This window comes from Parasteatoda tepidariorum, chromosome 9 (assembly GCF_982258835.1).
Source record: "Parasteatoda tepidariorum strain Cologne lab strain chromosome 9, Ptep-v5.0, whole genome shotgun sequence".
NCBI classification, from domain to species: Eukaryota; Metazoa; Arthropoda; class Arachnida; order Araneae; family Theridiidae; genus Parasteatoda; species Parasteatoda tepidariorum.
Genome location: NC_141763.1, coordinates 11638127 through 11656110, shown reverse-complemented (window position 1 = coordinate 11656110; position 17984 = coordinate 11638127). Strand labels below are relative to the sequence as shown.

At 26.8% G+C, this 17984-nt stretch overlaps 1 protein-coding gene across 12 annotated transcripts in view; it reads left to right on the top strand.

The window, feature by feature from the left end:
* Positions 1-17984, top strand: part of LOC107452250 (histone-lysine N-methyltransferase 2C) — a 164250-nt gene that overhangs the window by 17001 nt on the left and 129265 nt on the right. For all 12 annotated transcript variants that reach the window (XM_071187064.2, XM_087150867.1, XM_043052938.3 and 9 more), the window contains 7 exons: positions 3584-3723; positions 6307-6416; positions 8548-8652; positions 10739-10796; positions 12570-12738; positions 14916-15033; positions 17107-17300. In XM_071187064.2, the coding sequence (XP_071043165.2) occupies positions 3584-3723; positions 6307-6416; positions 8548-8652; positions 10739-10796; positions 12570-12738; positions 14916-15033; positions 17107-17300 (894 nt within the window). The remainder of the gene's footprint in view (positions 1-3583; positions 3724-6306; positions 6417-8547; positions 8653-10738; positions 10797-12569; positions 12739-14915; positions 15034-17106; positions 17301-17984) is intronic.

The following is a 17984-nucleotide window of genomic DNA, read 5'->3' as shown; positions in this document are numbered from 1 at the left end:
GCACTACTTCGTATTTGTGTTATGTAGTTTAGACTAGTTATGCCTGGGAAGTGCTATTTTAATCCCCAATGGATGGATAATCAAGCTTATAAAGAATGGATTTTATCGATGCCCGAAAAGAAGTTCAGAGCCAAGTGCCGATTGTACATGAAGGAGATCGATATCGCGAAAATGGAAGAATCTGCTCTGAAATCACACATGAAAGAACGGTAAAACAAAAAAGCAGTCTCATGCCCTGAGTTCTCTTTTTCCAAAGACATCAACATCTAATTCATCTGGTGTAAATACTCCTTCAACATCGTGTGCCCCATGTGAAACAGAAACTTTAGTGGCCGAGGTGACATTGTCTTATCTGGTCAAAAGGAATGAGCTTGATGCTGAAATTCTCTGGAGGCTGAAGTGCATCACTAGTAATTATTCATGTAACTCCTGTGAAGGGATTAGTAAATTGTTCTCCAATATGTTTGCTGATAGCTGTATAGCGAGACAATTTTTTTGTAGTGCCACAAAGTGAGCCTATTTGGGCTCCTTTTGATTGGCACTATACTTCAAAGGGATTCTTATAAATGAGCTGAAAAATCTTGATTGCTACACTGTACTCTTTGATGAGACGTTAAATCAGTCTCTACAATCTAAGCAGATGGACATTATGGTAAGGAATTGATAATAAAGTTTGCACTAAGTATCTTACCTCCCAATTTATGGGTCATAGAACTGCAGAAAATATTTTGTCCTCTTTTTACAAATGCATGGATGATGGTTAAAAGCTCTCTAAAATACTTCAATTATCCATGGATGGACCCTATGTCAATTGGAAATTCTATTAGAAGTTTCAGTGTGAATTAAAAGAGAAATATTCCCACCAGGTCATATTCATTGGCAATTGTGGATTGCACATAACGAATAATGCTTTTAAACATGGTGAAAATGGGATATGTTCCTTCTAATTTTTATTTTCAGAAAAAATTGTTGCTGCATAACATTTAGAGAAGGTTGTGTAAATTATGGATGAATAATTTCAGAAACGATGTTTAATAGAGGAGAGGAGGGGGTTATGGAATAGTCATGGAATACCTAAGATTTAGCTCTGTCTTTCATGCAGCCTTCACATGGAAATACACAGGATTAAAGGATTTCACCATTAACACCTCATTACCATTAGTTATAGATTGCACTGAAAATGATTTTGTGAATTAATATGCAAAACCAGTAGGGTTGTTTTTAAAAAAATATAAATTTTAGTCCATAATACATGTATTCTCTTCTCTCTATATAGGCAAAGCATTTAGGTATTATATTTGAAATTAATTATTGCCACAACAAGCATTGTTGCTTCTAGTAAAATAGAAGAGAATAATTTTTAAAATTGGTCTTAGATTAAGGTCCTTGAAAAGTCCTGGAAAGTCCTTGAATTTCAATCTCATCATAGAGTGGGAACCCTGTTTTAAAAACTGCGTAATTTTCCTTTTCGAAAATGAGATTTTTTTCTTTACCATGTTGATTTTTGCTGCGTATTATGCAAAAGCGTGGTTTTGGCATTGTTCTATTCAACTTTTTTGCAATTCATTCGACCACAATCTGTTTCAGCATACCGTCAGCATGTAACATATATTAGCGTCAATCGTGTTACATATTTGGTTAAATACTTGGAAGTCCGCTTGTGAACTGGATTCTGTGAGATTCTTGCAATCTCATGTGCAACTCTGTTGCATTTTGCAAGATATTCTCAATTTCAGGCTTCATTTTTCACCCTCTGAAATCGAACCAAAAAATCTCTCGATCTTTTTATGCTGGCTAATATAATCAAGAAAAGAGCTCTTTGTCAGGAACTAGTTATTTTATCATGATCATGTAAAGTCATTTAAAATTATTTTGCATCTTGTTAATGTATATAGTGCTTAAAAACATTTTTTGATAACTTAAAAGCTAATTTAAAGGTGCTTATTTTTTGTTGAGAGGTTTAGCTATGTACCCTGTTGAAAGCTCAAGGTAAACTACGATATGTTCGGGTGAAACTATTTGAGCACAGACTAAAAATATTAAGTGTTATAAAGTAAATGTTTGATTTGTTATAATTTAAATAATTGTCACGATATTCATTTGAGTTGCATTTTGTTCACATAATTATAATATTTGCCTAATGATTTTCATAAGATCAAAAACTTTTCTTTTTCTTCTATTTCTTGTTTAAATTTATCATTTTTTTCACTGAATATGATTGTTTTATTTTACTTTTACAATTTGGAGCTTATTCAGGGTTTCCACGGGTCAGTGAGAAGAGGGAAAACCTTGAATTGTCAGAAAATTTTATTTTAACTCCAAAAGTCAGGGAAAGTTGCCTTTTTGTTTTTTACAAAAACCTGGAATATTTCTATAACATACCTGGTAAATAACCAGTCTTAAAATTGTCAATAACAGTAATCAGTTATTGAGATTTGAGTTAAATAATTCTAACATCTATTATTGCAATTATTTGTTAAAAAATTTCTCATTTTAGTCAAACTGAAATGTTTTTTTCTTCATTTAATGATATTTTTTACTCAGAAAATCTTATATTTCGCATTACAAATAAAAGAATCAAAAGTTTTCTAATGAAAATATGGTCTCGATTTACATTGAAATTTACCTGAATACCTGGAGAAGTCGGGTAATTTTTTTTCTGAAATCGAGTGGGAACTCCACTTGTTTTTTAGTGTTATTTTATCTGAATGTTTATGCTGTTAGCTCTTATTTTCTTATCACATGAAGGAAAAAAGGATTAAAAAAGACTTTTTTTAGTGAGGAGAAAGTTCTTCTTACTTTTATATATTTTTTATCCATATTTTAGCTGTAACATTTATTTCACAGTAATAAATACTGTATTTAATTAAGTGTCATTTAACTAGTAGTAAAATGTTATAATATACTAATTAATAATAATTATCCTTTATTTATTTATTTTTTATTGAGAAATGTATGTTTTTATCTTTATTTATCTATCTGGAAAAATTACGGAAGTTCTGATAATTCTGCATGTAGAACTTTCTATTGTATTTTAATGCAGTTTTTTAAATATTTATATGCTCTGATAATTTTTTAACTTATAATGGTTATTCGTGAATGTACTAGTGCTAAAAATTTATTAAGTTCTGATAATTCTGCATGTAGAACTTTCTATTGTATTTTAATGCAATTTTTTAAATATTTATATGCTCTGATAATTTTTTAACTTATAATGGTTATTCGTGAATGTACTAGTGCTAAAAAATTTATTTTGTTTTATTTTTCTTTATTAATTAAGAAAAAACATGAAATGTCTCTTTTGTGAAATATTCTACTTATTACACATTAGTTTGTTTAAATTAGTAAAGTTTGTAATTAGTTATTAGTTAAAATTAGTAATTAGTTAGCAAAAATTTAGAGCTGACAGCTGTTGGTATTGAAATTCAAACTGTGCAATAATATCTGATTATTGAAGACTTATTGTAATTTTTCTTGTATTGAATCACTGTTGATGATTATAATATTCACTATAAATAGTAATGTATTCTATAGAAAGTAATATTCTAAAATGATTTTTTAAATATTAATGTTTATTTTACAGGGAACAGATGAAAATTCAGAGATCAAAATCATTGCAAAATTTGCAAGACCGGCCAACAATTATGAGTGACCTTATACAAGAGCTTGAAGTGACAGGGTTTAAATCTGTTCCAGAATCTAAAAATATTTTTGAAACAAATGGTATGTCATAAGTTAACTTAACTCTGAATAATCAATTTTTTTTACAAAATGCCTGTCTGTATTCAGCGCTAAAGATAGGATTGCTGAACCCCTTTTCAACCCCTAACATCTACTTTTAACGACTATCCAATATTTTTTCCTCATTGTTGCATTTTCTTCTATTTTTGTACCTGTTTCCTTATTTTATTCTGTGTTATGACACTGTTGAAGTTGCTTCATTATGGTAGAGGGTAAATACGTTCCTTTTATACTGCCTCTTCCCATCAGATTTTTTTTCTGGATTCTTCACAAAATATTTATTGTTAAAATGTGAGTGTGCATTGATTATTTTATTATAAAAAGAGACCCCTCTTCAAATAATATTTATTGTAGCTACAGACTCTTCATAAATTATCTTATTGTAAAAATATATTCTTTAGCAAAATATTTTATTCTAATTGCAAACACTTCATAATGTATTCTATTGTAGTAACAAACACTTCATTAAGTATTTTATTGTAGTAGCAAACATTTCATAAAGTATTTTATTGTAGTAACCAGGGGTCTGTCCAGACATTTTGTGAAAGGTCCTGTTTTTGTAAAATTGTGAAAAAAAACTACTCATAATTTGCGAATATAAAATAAGCGTTAAGTCACATTCTTTCAACCAGGATCCTGATTTTGTGAAGTTGCGCGAATGGGGTCCTGTTATTGCTAAAATTGCTGAAAGCCTTTTCAAGAAGTTTTTAAATTGCAAATAGATACAAGATTCTGCTCAACAATTGCTGCTACTAAATTAGAGATGCAACATACAAATATTTGGTATTTTGCCTATACTGCTCAACGCAGAATATTTATTTAGGACGAATAATGGAAACAAAATCACTCACATTTTTAATAATTTCAATTTTCGTATTTTAAATAACACAGCTTAGTAATGTATCACTTTTAATCTGTTACGCATGAACATGGGTGCAAGTCTTCCGTCCCCAGGATGGATTTCCGTCTTTCGAAAATGTCCGCGGACGGAAACAAGACTGACTCAAAGACGGAAATCGGAATTTTTTTTTCTGTCCTTAAAAATATTTTTTAGGTCTACGTTATTGGTCTACTTTCTTATGTCCTGTTGTTATTTTATCAAAAGACAGATGAATAAATATTTTTTGTACAGTATTTAAACTTGATGTATTATGGTAAAGCTTTCTTAGATAGTTTGCATAGGTCGAGGGGGTATTGCGTATGTTAGGTATTTCAGTCAAAAAATTTTCAGTCTTGGCCTTTTTTCCAACTTGCACCCATGCGCATGAAGTAAACTTAAACAATTCTTAAATTTATAATATTTTATTTTAAAAATTGTCAGAAATTAATTTTTATTTATATAATATTCTATTAATTAATTTTTTGAATAAATATAAATTGATCAATTATTTATTTACAACAAAAAATTATCATTTAATATCAATAAGAATGAAGACACGATGTTTGTAAAAGTAGAAATATTTTCTTTGGAATTTAAACTTAAGGAAACTTGGCAAACTTAGTTCGTTCTGAACCGTCTTTCTTTTTTTCTCCTCCGGGTTTATTCAATAAACAAAACAATAATGAAGATAAACAAATTTGTGAAGGGTCTGTTTTTATGAAAAGATATTTTGTGAAGGGTTTGTTAACAAACCCAAATTTCTTCTAAACAGACCCCTGGTAACAAGTACTTCAAATAGTATTTTATTTCAGAAACAGCAATTAAACAGCAAATTATTTCAAAAACAGCAATTGTAAATTAGTTTATTAATTGATCTTTCTATTAATATTTTATTTTAGAAATGGTTTGTTAACAGTTTAGTTCATTTTAAAAATGTACACTTAACTAAGTATTTTTTTTGAAAAACAAAGTCTTTGATATTTTATATACATAATTTTAAACTACAACTGCTTAACAGACACAAGTTGTATACTTTTTCACAAAAGCAGGAGATTATATTCACATCTTCACCAAAACAGGAACCTGACTGAAACAATCCAGTGCTAAGGTAATTTCAGATTTACAAAATTATGAAAAGATTTTCATAAAAACAAGACCTTGGCAGAAATAGAGAATTCCAAAATGACAGTTAAACATTTTTTTTTCAATCAATTATCGTTGAATTTTTCAATTTACTTTAAAAGTTCAAGAAATACACCAAAAGTAAAATTAGCAATAAGGGGTCCAAACTTTGAACCACACTCCTGACTAAGCTATTGGGACCAAATTTCCCAGATTTCCATTATTTTGGGGTTCAGAAATCTAAATACGTCGAAAAAAAGTTATGTTTTTTCAGAAAAAGTACATTTTGTTGTTTGATTTCTTGTCTTAAGATATCGTCTGCCCTAATTAAAACTAGAGGTCACCCCCTCAAACCGTTAAGATTGAGTCCTAGAACAGAAAGATCCGATGAATAGATAAAAAGTTATTAAGAATGATCCATTTTGCTATTTTGCGTACTGTACTTTCAACTCCTCATATTCTTTGGTAGACACGAAATTTTTTTTAAATCTATGCAATTAAAATTAGATGTAAAGTATTTGTCCTTAATTATTTGTCATCTTTAATTTTTGATATCCTTTCAGGTGAATTACATGCTCATTTCAATTGTGCAGCTTGGTCCGAGGGTGTAACAAAGACATTTGAGAAGAAATTGTTTAATGTTGATAAAGCAGTTGTCACTGCTGCTTTTCAGGTATCTCTCTCTTTTCTTTTAATTCTAATGTTGTATTTACCCTATATTATTGTTGAATATTTAAGGGTTAGTTGATGGTTTCAAATTGTACAATTTCAATTTGAACAGGGGAAAAAATAATTATGTTTATTCTTTCATATTATATTGAGTATTATTTAAGAAAGAAAAATCTGTTAAAGATTTCTGTCTGAATCATTGCGTTTATTATTATGGATATTCTATTATATTTTTCTATTCTAACATTCTGGTTATTTTTCGCTTCAAGTCAGCTGGCAAATGTTATAGGATGATTGATGATTGTAAAAAAATTATTGATGATTGAAATTGATTTTACTGCAGTCTGGTATAACCTCCCAAATCTGATCATATTTATTCTGGAAGCCTCAGAAATCCAGACATTTTTTAATTTGTGAAAAAAAAAAAGAAATTAGTGTCAATATGCATGCTGTAATATTACTGCCTTATTAACCGTTTCGACCCGACTTTTTCTGCATTAAAATTTAAGTATGAAAACAGTTTATGTTAATGCTGACATATTAAAGTAAGTATACTATGAGTTTAAAGTTTTCCCGGAAATCTCCTGGAATAATATGTCCCAATCCCTTGAATGTTGTGATACCTATGTATTGCATAAGAATAAATAAGGGAAATTATACAAATGCATAAAAGTTATTTATTCATACCAGAAGTTGTTTTAACAGATCATAGAAACCAGGAGTTGTGAATATTAAATAATCAAAACAAAAACTAAAATTTTATCTCATAATATTTTTTATCACTAATGGGATATGTTGTCCCACTGGTTAGTACGATTGGGATATATTGTCCCAATGGTAAATACTATTGGGACAATAAATCCCACAAAACAAAATGTGTCAAAATTTCTAAATCTGATACTGAATAGGTACAATTATTAATAAGAACTAACAAAACTATTTTACACAGAATATGGCAAAAATAAAGTTGTATTTGCCTCAAAACTCTGAAAATACGCAAACTTAAAACTAGTTTGACTGGTGTGCTCGAAAACAAAAATCCGCCGTTATGAATATGAGAGTGTTGCCAAGTAACCCTAGAATGCCTAAAGAACCCTGGAAACAAAAAAAAAGCAAAATTATTATCTGTTTGTCCATTAGGGAATAAAGTTTAATTTAGTTTGGTTATATATTCCATTCGGAACGAAAGGGTTAAAAGCAATTTTGAAAAAGCACGTGAAAGTCTGCAGAAATATCTACCGAAAAAACAATTAAGAAACTGCTTGGATTTACAATAAAGCAGTTGCAAAACAAGAGTGCCAAATATGTATTTCTCAAATGCTCGTGTTATAATTGAAGTACATTAGAACATAGTGAAAAAATCTGTAGCGATTCCAGTAGAAAAATTGATCAATAGGATTATGTGAATTTACAAGTAAACTGGCACTAATGGAGTGACATGTTGGAAAGTAATTTTGCAACTAAGTTAGTTCAATGGGCATGTAGTGTATCTACCACTACAAAAATACAATTACAATTCCTTAGTATATAAGACACGTTTACGTGGTTCTATGTTGAGGTACCTTTTTTTCGATGAAGGTTGACATTGTTGATATCTACTCTTCCCACAGAGTTAAATGTTCCATGTTTTAATATCGTTCTATTAAAAATATTGTGATTTTGAAAACTATGAAGTAATACATTCTGATAACTGTCAGGAAACCTAATGGTAACACTACGTGTATTTACAATTTAATCATCTCGAATCAAGCATATTAAAAAAAATAAAAAAAAGACTCATTAGTGCAGCAACTCGAAATTAATGTATTGTAATATCATTGAAATATCTAGTTTTTAAAATCCATATGGAAATTCGTAGAATTACTGCCAAAATAAAGAGTAATTTGTATATTATTTAGTAAAATTTGCTAAAATTGTTTCTTTCTGTCTTGGCAGATATAGTTAAATTTGTACGTAACACATTTATTTATTTTCTAAACTTAGTGCTACCTATTTATTTGCTCTTGAACCTATATTTTATTCAGTCACATGTTCGTTTTAATGAAGCTGGAAGTTCTGAATTAGAATTCTTATTTCTTTTTTTATTTATGTGTATTATTTTTTATTTTGTGCAAACTTTGAAAATTTTATTTCAGAAATGTAGTAAATGTCATCGCTATGGTGCTTCAGTAAAATGCTGCTTCTCTGACTGCACTAAGATTTATCACTATCCATGTGCAATTGTTTCTGGTGCATTACAGGTGAGTATGCGCACTATTTTAAATTGATTCAGTGCACAAAATCAAAAAGATATCACCTGTAATAACTTTTATTTCTTATGATTGGATTATCACAAATTAACTGTCAATCGTAATGGTGACATGTTTATTAATTAGTGTTAACTATTAAATTACAGGAAAAAACATAAAAACTTACTTTCGCTGAATCGACATAACTTTTTTTTTAAAATGTATTTTTGGCCATGAAGTGGAAGTAGCTGCAATCTGGAAAATGTGGTCCAATAAGTATATTCAGCAGAGTGACTGAAAGTTTTGACCTCTTAATGTTTTTACCACTTTTCGCAAATTTTGTATAAATAGATATCCTGCTTAGTAAATCCAAAAATATTCGCACAGAATTTCAAATTTAACTTATTCGAAGATAGATTCTGTGTTAAAATAATTTCTACTAATTTTATTTTCATATTTTTTAAAAAATTATATTGTTTGAGTCAAGCACATTTTGAATTATAGGATACGCAATTTTTTACATGATTTTAAACTCTGCAGTTTTAAATGACAGAATACAAAACATATTTGCACATAATTTCAAATTTAACTTATTCAAAGATAGATTCTGTGTTAAATTCATTTCTACTAATTTTATTTTCATATTTTTTTAAAAATTATATTGTTTGAGTCAAGCACATTTTGAATTATAGGATATGCAATTTTTTACATGATTTTAAACTCTGCAGTTTTAAATGACAGAATACAAAACATATTTGCACATAATTTCAAATTTAACTTATTCAAAGATAGATTCTGTGTTAAAATAATTTCTACTAATTTTATTTTCATATTTTTTTAAAAATTATATTGTTTGAGTCAAACACATTTTGAATTATAGGATACACAATTTTTTACATGATTTTAAACTCTGCAGTTTTAAATGACAGAATACAAAACATATTTGCACATAATTTCAAATTTAACTTATTCAAAGATAGATTCTGTGTTAAAATAATTTCTACTAGTTTTATTTTCATATTTTTTTAAAAATTATATTGTTTGAGTCAAACACATTTTGAATTATAGGATACACAATTTTTTACATAAAATTGATTTTAAACTCTGTAGTTTTAAATGACAGAATGCAAAACATATTTGCACATAATTTCAAATTTAACTTATTCAAAGATAGATTCTGTGTTAAAATAATTTCTACTAATTTTATTTTCATATTTTTTATTTAATTATATTGTTAGAGTCAAACAAATTTTAAATTAATGAGATACACACTTTTTTACATGACTTTAAACTCTGTAGTTTTAAATGACCAAATACAAAATTTTAACAAAATTGGTCAAATAATTTTTGAGAAATATAATTTTAAAAATATAATTATTTCTATTCTTCTCTCTGAGTGATTGAACACTAAATTCAATTGATCAATTGCAGTTGCAATTGGAATAATAAACAAATTAACTTATTCAAAGATAGATTCTGTGTTAAAATAATTTCTACTAATTTAATTTTCATATTTTTAAAAAAATTATATTGTTTGAGTCAAACAAATTTTGAAATATGGGATACACAATTTTTTACATGATTTTAAACTCTGTAGTTTTAAATGACAGAATACAAAACATATTTGCTCATAATTTCAAATTGCAGTTGCAATTGGAATAATAAACAAAAATAAAATATTCTGATACTTATGAATTCTTTAATTCTAGATCGTTTAACTTTGAGTAATTTTCCATTTTTTTTTTATGAATAAGATTGTTGTTATTTTGTTTTCATTTTTTCGATATTTTGAGAATCTGGGGCTGATTCCATTAACATAGTTTAAATAAAATTCAAATTACTAATACGCATAAAATATGTAGCCAAATATAAAATTTTACAAAAAAGAAAAAATCAGCACTGAAATATTTATTTTTAAATTCCTTATTAATCATAAAATAGTTTACAGTATTTCTTTCTGCATGAGTGGACAGAAACTTTTATAAAACTAAATAATTATTCTCTTATTCTCTCATTATTCTATGTTGTAGAAATGTAAATTTTGTTTTGCAAACCTGTTTATATTTTTGTTCATAATGTTTCTATATTCTTATTATAGAATGCCAATTGTTTCAAAATCATCTGCTCTGTCCACCGAGAGCATGCCTTTTCCTTTGGTAAGAAATATTAAACAACATACACTGTAAATTTATTTTCTATTATAGTGTAATCATCTTCTTTAATAGATGCCACAACTTTATCCGCTAATTTTATTTCAAGCTTCAATGGCAGAAAAATAGTTGTACTTTTTTTTTAAATTTCATATTAATGATGAATAAAACTATTAAATAAATAGTTCAAAAATTTATTTTCTAGTGTTAAATATTTAAAAATAAAATAAAAATGTTTAACTTAAATTGTAGTTAAGCATGAAAGAGTTTGAAATAAGATTTCCTTCAATTAATTCACATAGCTACTGAATTTTGCCAGTTTCTCCTGGTCTACCAGTTTAATTATAATTCTCCTGGTTTTTGAGCATTTTAGAAAATTTCCTAAAATTGAGTGAGTTCCTTAAAAAAAATCCCTATTGAAATAGAATTTTTATGCAAATTATTGCTTGAATATTTAAATAAGTATTACTGATACATAATGAAGCGAACCTCATTTATAGAAATCAGTTCAAAACTTTTTTTGTTGTAAAATGTTATTTTGATTCAGAACTGTCTTTTTAAATTAATTTAAAAAAATCTTTCAACTATCTTTGATGAATTAAATGCCCATTAATATTCGAAATTATGAGTAAACATTATGCATAACATATCAAGTATATTAAATGTCTATCATAACTGGAAAATGTTGTAGTTTTTTTTTAATGTCTATAAAAATCTCCAAAATTCCCATGTGTAAAAATTTTAGTACATTAAGCAACAATTATCTTGAAATTTCTATTATTTCATGAAATCTACTGGATTTTTTCCTATCCATGTTGGCAGCTTATAGTGAACTACCGGATATAGTGAACGAAATGTTAGCTCCCGTGCTTTGCTATACACATAATATTATTTTTTGCGGATATAGTGAACCAAAAAAAGAGAGGAAATTGGATATTATAAACTTTTTTCTGTCTTCGACTGATTTTTCCCCTTCATTTTTTGGTAATATTGAAATTTCTACATAAAATACATATACCGACTTTTAAAACCATCTATTGAGTGAAATGTAGTCATAAGCATTTTATCTTGTTTGCTTCTTCTGTCTCTGTGGAAATACTTGTTGAACCACAGATAGATGGCAGCGTTTATTGTTAATTAAATTGTAACCGTAACTGTAAAAAGATCTTGTTAAAAAAAGACATCTATGCTTTTTGAATGTAGTAGTAGTAGCCGTAGTAGCCTTCTGTCCTGTATATCTCATGTTATAATATATATTTTTGCTGTCACTTACCCCTTTGTAATTATTGAGTAGTTTTCCTGTTTCTCAAGAAAACAAGAAAAATGATAAATTCACTAATAGTTTAGATAAATCTTCGGTGTATTTTATAGCCCATTAGAATTAATTAAACTCGAAAAGAGAAAGTCTCAGTTTCCGATCCCTAAATAAAGGCCGTCCCTAAATTTTTGTATGCAGGACGAAGAGTAATAAAAAATAAAAGTTAACACATTTTTTTGTTACTACATATTGTTTTTTAATCATTTTTGTATTTCTTTTTATTAGTCATTTATTTAAATAATGTGTAATAAAAGGGTTTGCAAAAATGAGTTAAAATTGTTTGCAGTTCGGATATAGTGAACTCCCGGTTATAGTGACTGAAATTTCAATTCACTGTAGTGGGGTTTGACTGCATATATTTTTAAAATTTAATGTTTGCTGGTATAGAAATTTGTTTATATCCAAATGTTTTGTTTTCTTTGTTAGTCAAAGAAATTGTTTTTAACTTTCCATTTTTATAGGTGTCATTTGTATGGTTTGTCATGAAAGTGGGGATTTGTCGCAATTAATTTTATGTACATCTTGCGGCAGTTATTACCATGGAAACTGCATGGATCCATCTATAAGCCCATCTCATGATGTAAGAGCTGGATGGCAGTGCCTAGACTGCAAAGTGTGTCAGAATTGTAGGCAAGTATTTTATGCCAGGCATTTTAGTAGTAATTCTGCTTTATGAAATAATAGATTTCTTTTTAATTCTGTTCTTATAATTCATTTAAAAATAAAAATTTAATTGCTTTAACTATATGTTGAAGGTAAATTTTCCTTTCACTGAATGAAAAAAGAGAAGTCAAATTGTATTAAAATTTCTTTGTTTACAAAGAAAAAAAAATTGTTTTTATTTTTATTAAGTATCTTTTTTATTTACTTTACGTGTTTTTATTTTTATTAAGTACTCATTTAGGAATTCAAATTTTTTAAAATGAAATTTGTTATGTATGTACTTCTTTAGTTATGGTTAAACATTTTTAAGCACTTCAGAGACTGAAATACAGTTCGACTTCTATTTAACGAACTTCCATTTTGCTAATTTCTCTATTTTGTGATTTTTTCGAGGGACCGAGAAAATTTTAAAAATTTATTTGTAAAATAACTTCCGAATAGTGAAGTGAATTTTCTATTTAACGAAATTTTTTTTTGAGATCCACTTTTCCTAAAATATTTTTGAACAATTCAAACTTATTAATGCATTTTATGGGATAAATGACCTTGAATTAATTTTCAAAGCCACTTTTAGAGAAAGTCCCTTTCCCTTTTTGTTTGCATTTTGAACGAAAAACTTATACAAAATGAACGGATTTTATCAGTAGCAATTAAACTTACGAATGCATGTGGTAATGTATGTCTAAAATTACTTTAATAATAAATGTGGCTAAAATTTTATACATAAATGTAGTTTTTTTTTAGTTGAAAATGTTTGTAGCATGATAGTGTAACACTGGATAATGTTTCGCTCTATTCTTGCTTTCCATGAAGTTTTCTTTTCTGGTTAAGATTTATAAAATAAATAGTAAATACTAGTTTACAAGATAAAGGTTTATCAATTGCTATTTTAATTAGGTCTAGTGCTTATGAATTTAAAACCTGTTTGTGTTGTTTAGGTATTTCAAAAGATGATTTTCTATTTAACGAATTTTCCAAATAACAAACTTATTATCGGGATTTAGCTACTTCGTTAAATAGAGGTCCGACTGTATATACAATCTAAGAAAATATATTGTTCAAGGAAAGATTCAATTAAAAATTCATTTTTTTTCTATTAATACTATAAAAATAGCAAATAAAAACTTTTAAGATTAACAATTTTTTAAAATTAGTGAGTTGATGGAAAATTGTTTCAAATATATATTGTAAGCAAATTTTCCTTTTGCTTCATGTAAAAAAAAAATCAAAATTATGTTTGAAATTGCTTTAAAATAAATTTGACCTTGTTTCATAAAGCTTTGTTATGTATTTGATTAATATTTTTTATGAAAATTGTTATGATTTCAAAGTCTTATGTAGTATACTGTGGTATTTAAGCTCTTCATATGTATGTATGTATGGATGTATGCATGCATAATGCAACAATATGTATGAATGTATAATGCAATGTGTATGAATGTATATGAATGTATAATGCATGTATGTATAATGCAACAATATGTATGAATGCATTCATGAATAAATGAATGAAGTTAAAAAATATTGGGAAAACATGGAAAAGAGAAGAAGAAAAACTATTAAAATAAAATATTTTTAGAAATCTTTAAATATTTTATTTTATTTTTAAAAAAAAATTATTAAAACGCCAGAAAACAAAATAATGAAAAGATTTAATCCCTGCATCAGCTCATACGATTAAGTCCACAAGAAGGAGTGTTTTCATATATTGTATCAATATAGCCAAATCAAAATTTATCAATACGATAATGTTAGGAGCACTCAAAAAAATTGAAACAAATAAAGAACAAATTAAGTAAAAAATATATACGAAAGAAAACATATTACGCAAGTAAAATAAAAAAAATAAAAAAATATGAATCAAATCACAAACCAAAATCTATAAAGTGAGTTCAAATGAACTTACATGTACCAGAATCTTTCAAGAATGATTTAAAATATTTTTGTCATCAGATTATCAGCTTACAATATATATATATATATATATTATATTGTGATGTAATTGTGATATAGAAAAGTTTATGGTTTTGAAGTTTGGCTTATTGAAAAGGAACAATATGTATATATTGATGTTAATGCTTATAATTTGTTTTTATGTTTTCAATAAGTGTTTTAAGTGTAATATTAGTATTTAAATATTTTAGACGTTCTGAGGATATGAATAACAAAATGCTCATCTGCAGTGCGTGTGATAAAGGTTTTCATGTTTTTTGTCTGAAACCTGCTTTGTCTTCGGTTCCAAAGAGTGGCTGGAAATGTTATGTAGGTATCTTTTTTCTTCCTAATTTTTTTTATTACATAATTTAAAAGAGAGTTTTAAATTTTGTTTTCTAAAAAAAAAAAGAGCAGCTGTCACAAAAAGAAAGAAAATCAAATAACTTTGAGGCTGTATGAAGGTCACAGGGCCTTATGCTTATAATTTTGTGGTATATGTAAGGTTTATTCTGGAATCAAATAAATAAAATAAAGTAAAAACAGGATGCTGTAAAGGGAAAAAACTTCATAAAGAGGCACCCATTGATGAAAAATTAAATTATGTTGTCTTAATACTAATCCTTAGAAAAAGAAGAACCATCTAATTATACAATGTGTAATCTATTATACAATGTGTAATCTTAAATATTAAATTTCAATGCAAATCTAGCTTTTCGGTTTAACTTTTTGTTCTTTTTATATATTTAAAAAAAAATTTACTCCCTCAAATAAAAATTTCACAACATTCATACGTAATTTTCTTTTTGTTTTTAGTTAAAAATTTATATAATACACTAATTTTGAAAAAATCTGAGGACAGTTATTAAAAGTTCTAATTATACAGTATATAATCCGAAATATTAAATTTCAACTCGATTCTTGCTTTTTGGTTTAACTCTTTGTTCTATTTATTTATTAAAAGAAAATGTGCACCCTTAAATAAATATACCTTCATAAGTAATTTTCTATTTAATTTTATTTAAAAATTTATACAATGTCCTCTAATTTTTAAAAATGCAACAGCTCACCTTAAAATCTAAGGGCAGTTATTAAAAGTTCTAATTATATAGTATGTAATATTAAATATAAAATTTCAATCTCAATGCTAGTTTTTTGATTTAACTCTTTGTTCTTTTTAGTTATTAAAAGAAAATGTGCACCGTTAAATAAATATGCCTTCATAAGTAATTTTCTATTTAATTTTATTTAAAAATTTATACAATGTCCTCTAATTTTTAAAAATGCAACAGCTCACCTTAAAATCTAAGGGCAGTTATTAAAAGTTCTAATTATATAGTATGTAATATTAAATATAAAATTTCAATCTCAATGCTAGTTTTTTGATTTAACTCTTTGTTCTTTTTAGTTATTAAAAGAAAATGTGCACCCTTAAATAAATATGCATTCATATGGAATTTTTTATTTATTTTTAGTTAAAAATTTATACAATGCCCCAATTTTGAAAAATGCAACAGCTCACCATAAAAAAGGGCAGTTATTAAAGTTCTAATTATACAGTATGTAATCTTAAATACAGTACAGAACCCGTTATCCGGAAATCAGAAAACCGGAAAACCAAAAAACCGGAACAAAATTCAATAAATTTTCCCGCCACTTAAAAAAATTTTTTTTTTTTTTTCCTCATAAGATTTTAGGTTTTTTCTTTCTTTTTTGAAAGATGTTTACCATACCATCATTTTAGAAAAAATCATAACTGTATTACTTCATCGTTTTTCTTTTTTTTTTAAGATTATTTCCAAAAAAAAAAATTTTTTTTAGTTGGGTTTAACAATAAAAAAAACTGCTTTTTGTAGCAATTCAGAAAACCGGAAAAATCAGTTATCCGGAATAGCGATGGTCCCGATCGTTCCGGATAATCGATTCCCTACTGTATAAAGTTTCAAACTCAATGCTAGTTTAGTTTTTTCAACTCTTTGTTCTTTTTAGTTATTAAAAGAAAATTTACACCCTTAAATAAATATGCATTCATATGTAATTTTTATTTATTTTTAGTTAAAAATTTATACAATGCCCCAATTTTGAAAAATGCAACAGCTGACCATAAAATCTAAGAGACGTTATTAAAAGTTCTAATTGTACAGTATGTAATCTTAAATATTAATTTAAATTGAAAAAAAAAATTAAAATCTAGCTTTTCAGTTAAACTCCTTGTTTTTATTTATTAAAAGAAAATTTAACCCCTTAAATAAAAATACATTCATATGTAATTTTCTATTTATTTTTAGTTAATACAATGCCCGAATTTGTAAAAATGCCATTATATCTTATTAAAATGCATAGGAGAGAAAATATGTTATTAGTAGAAAAAACTGACTATTTACTGTTTTTATATTTTTGCAGGCTTGTAGGAAATGTGGTGACTGTGGTGCGCGTACCCCAGGGAATGGTCCAAGCTCAAGATGGCATATGAATTTCACAGTGTGTGATAGTTGCTATCAGCAGCGTAACAAGGGAATTGCGTGCCCACTTTGTAAAAAAGCCTATAGGCAATTTAGTCAGCGAAAAGCTATGAAGCACTGTACTATTTGTCAGAAGTAGGTCTATAATTTCTTTTATTTCCTTTTTAGTAATTTATTATTTCAAAAATATAAGTTTATATATTGAAACAAAAATAAAAATATTAAAATATATTTTAGAATCTTTTTACTATGTAAAAAGTATTTATGATAACAATAAATATTAATTATGTAGTACAAGTTACAAAGTTTGTATAGCTTTTTTATTTATAAATGATGTGTGGATTAAAGTATTTTAGGCTGTTCAATTTTAGTTATACTATTTGCATTGTAGTGTAGTTTTTTCTCAAATTATCATCTGTTTCAAATTGTTTTAACTTTTCCCTTCTGTTTTGAAGAATAAATGTATGCAATATGGTGATATTATTTTGTATCAGGGTTGGAGTTTTTGCCGGCAAAAAGGGTTTTTTGCCAGGACAGTGGCAAAAACCTGGTAAAAACCGGCAAAAACTGGTAAAAACCGGCAAAAACCAAATTATCTAAATTGCTGATTAAATAATTACAAAATACTTGAAACAAATTTAAATCAATCATAAGGAATAATAATTTTGATACATTACATGAAAAAATTATTTTTAACATATTAATAATTAATATAAGGGTAATAATTTTTAAAAGATTGAAAGTTTTTGATCTCTTTTCATTTTAGAATCCTAAAATAAATGTTTTTTTTACAAATAAATAAATATTATTATTTTTATA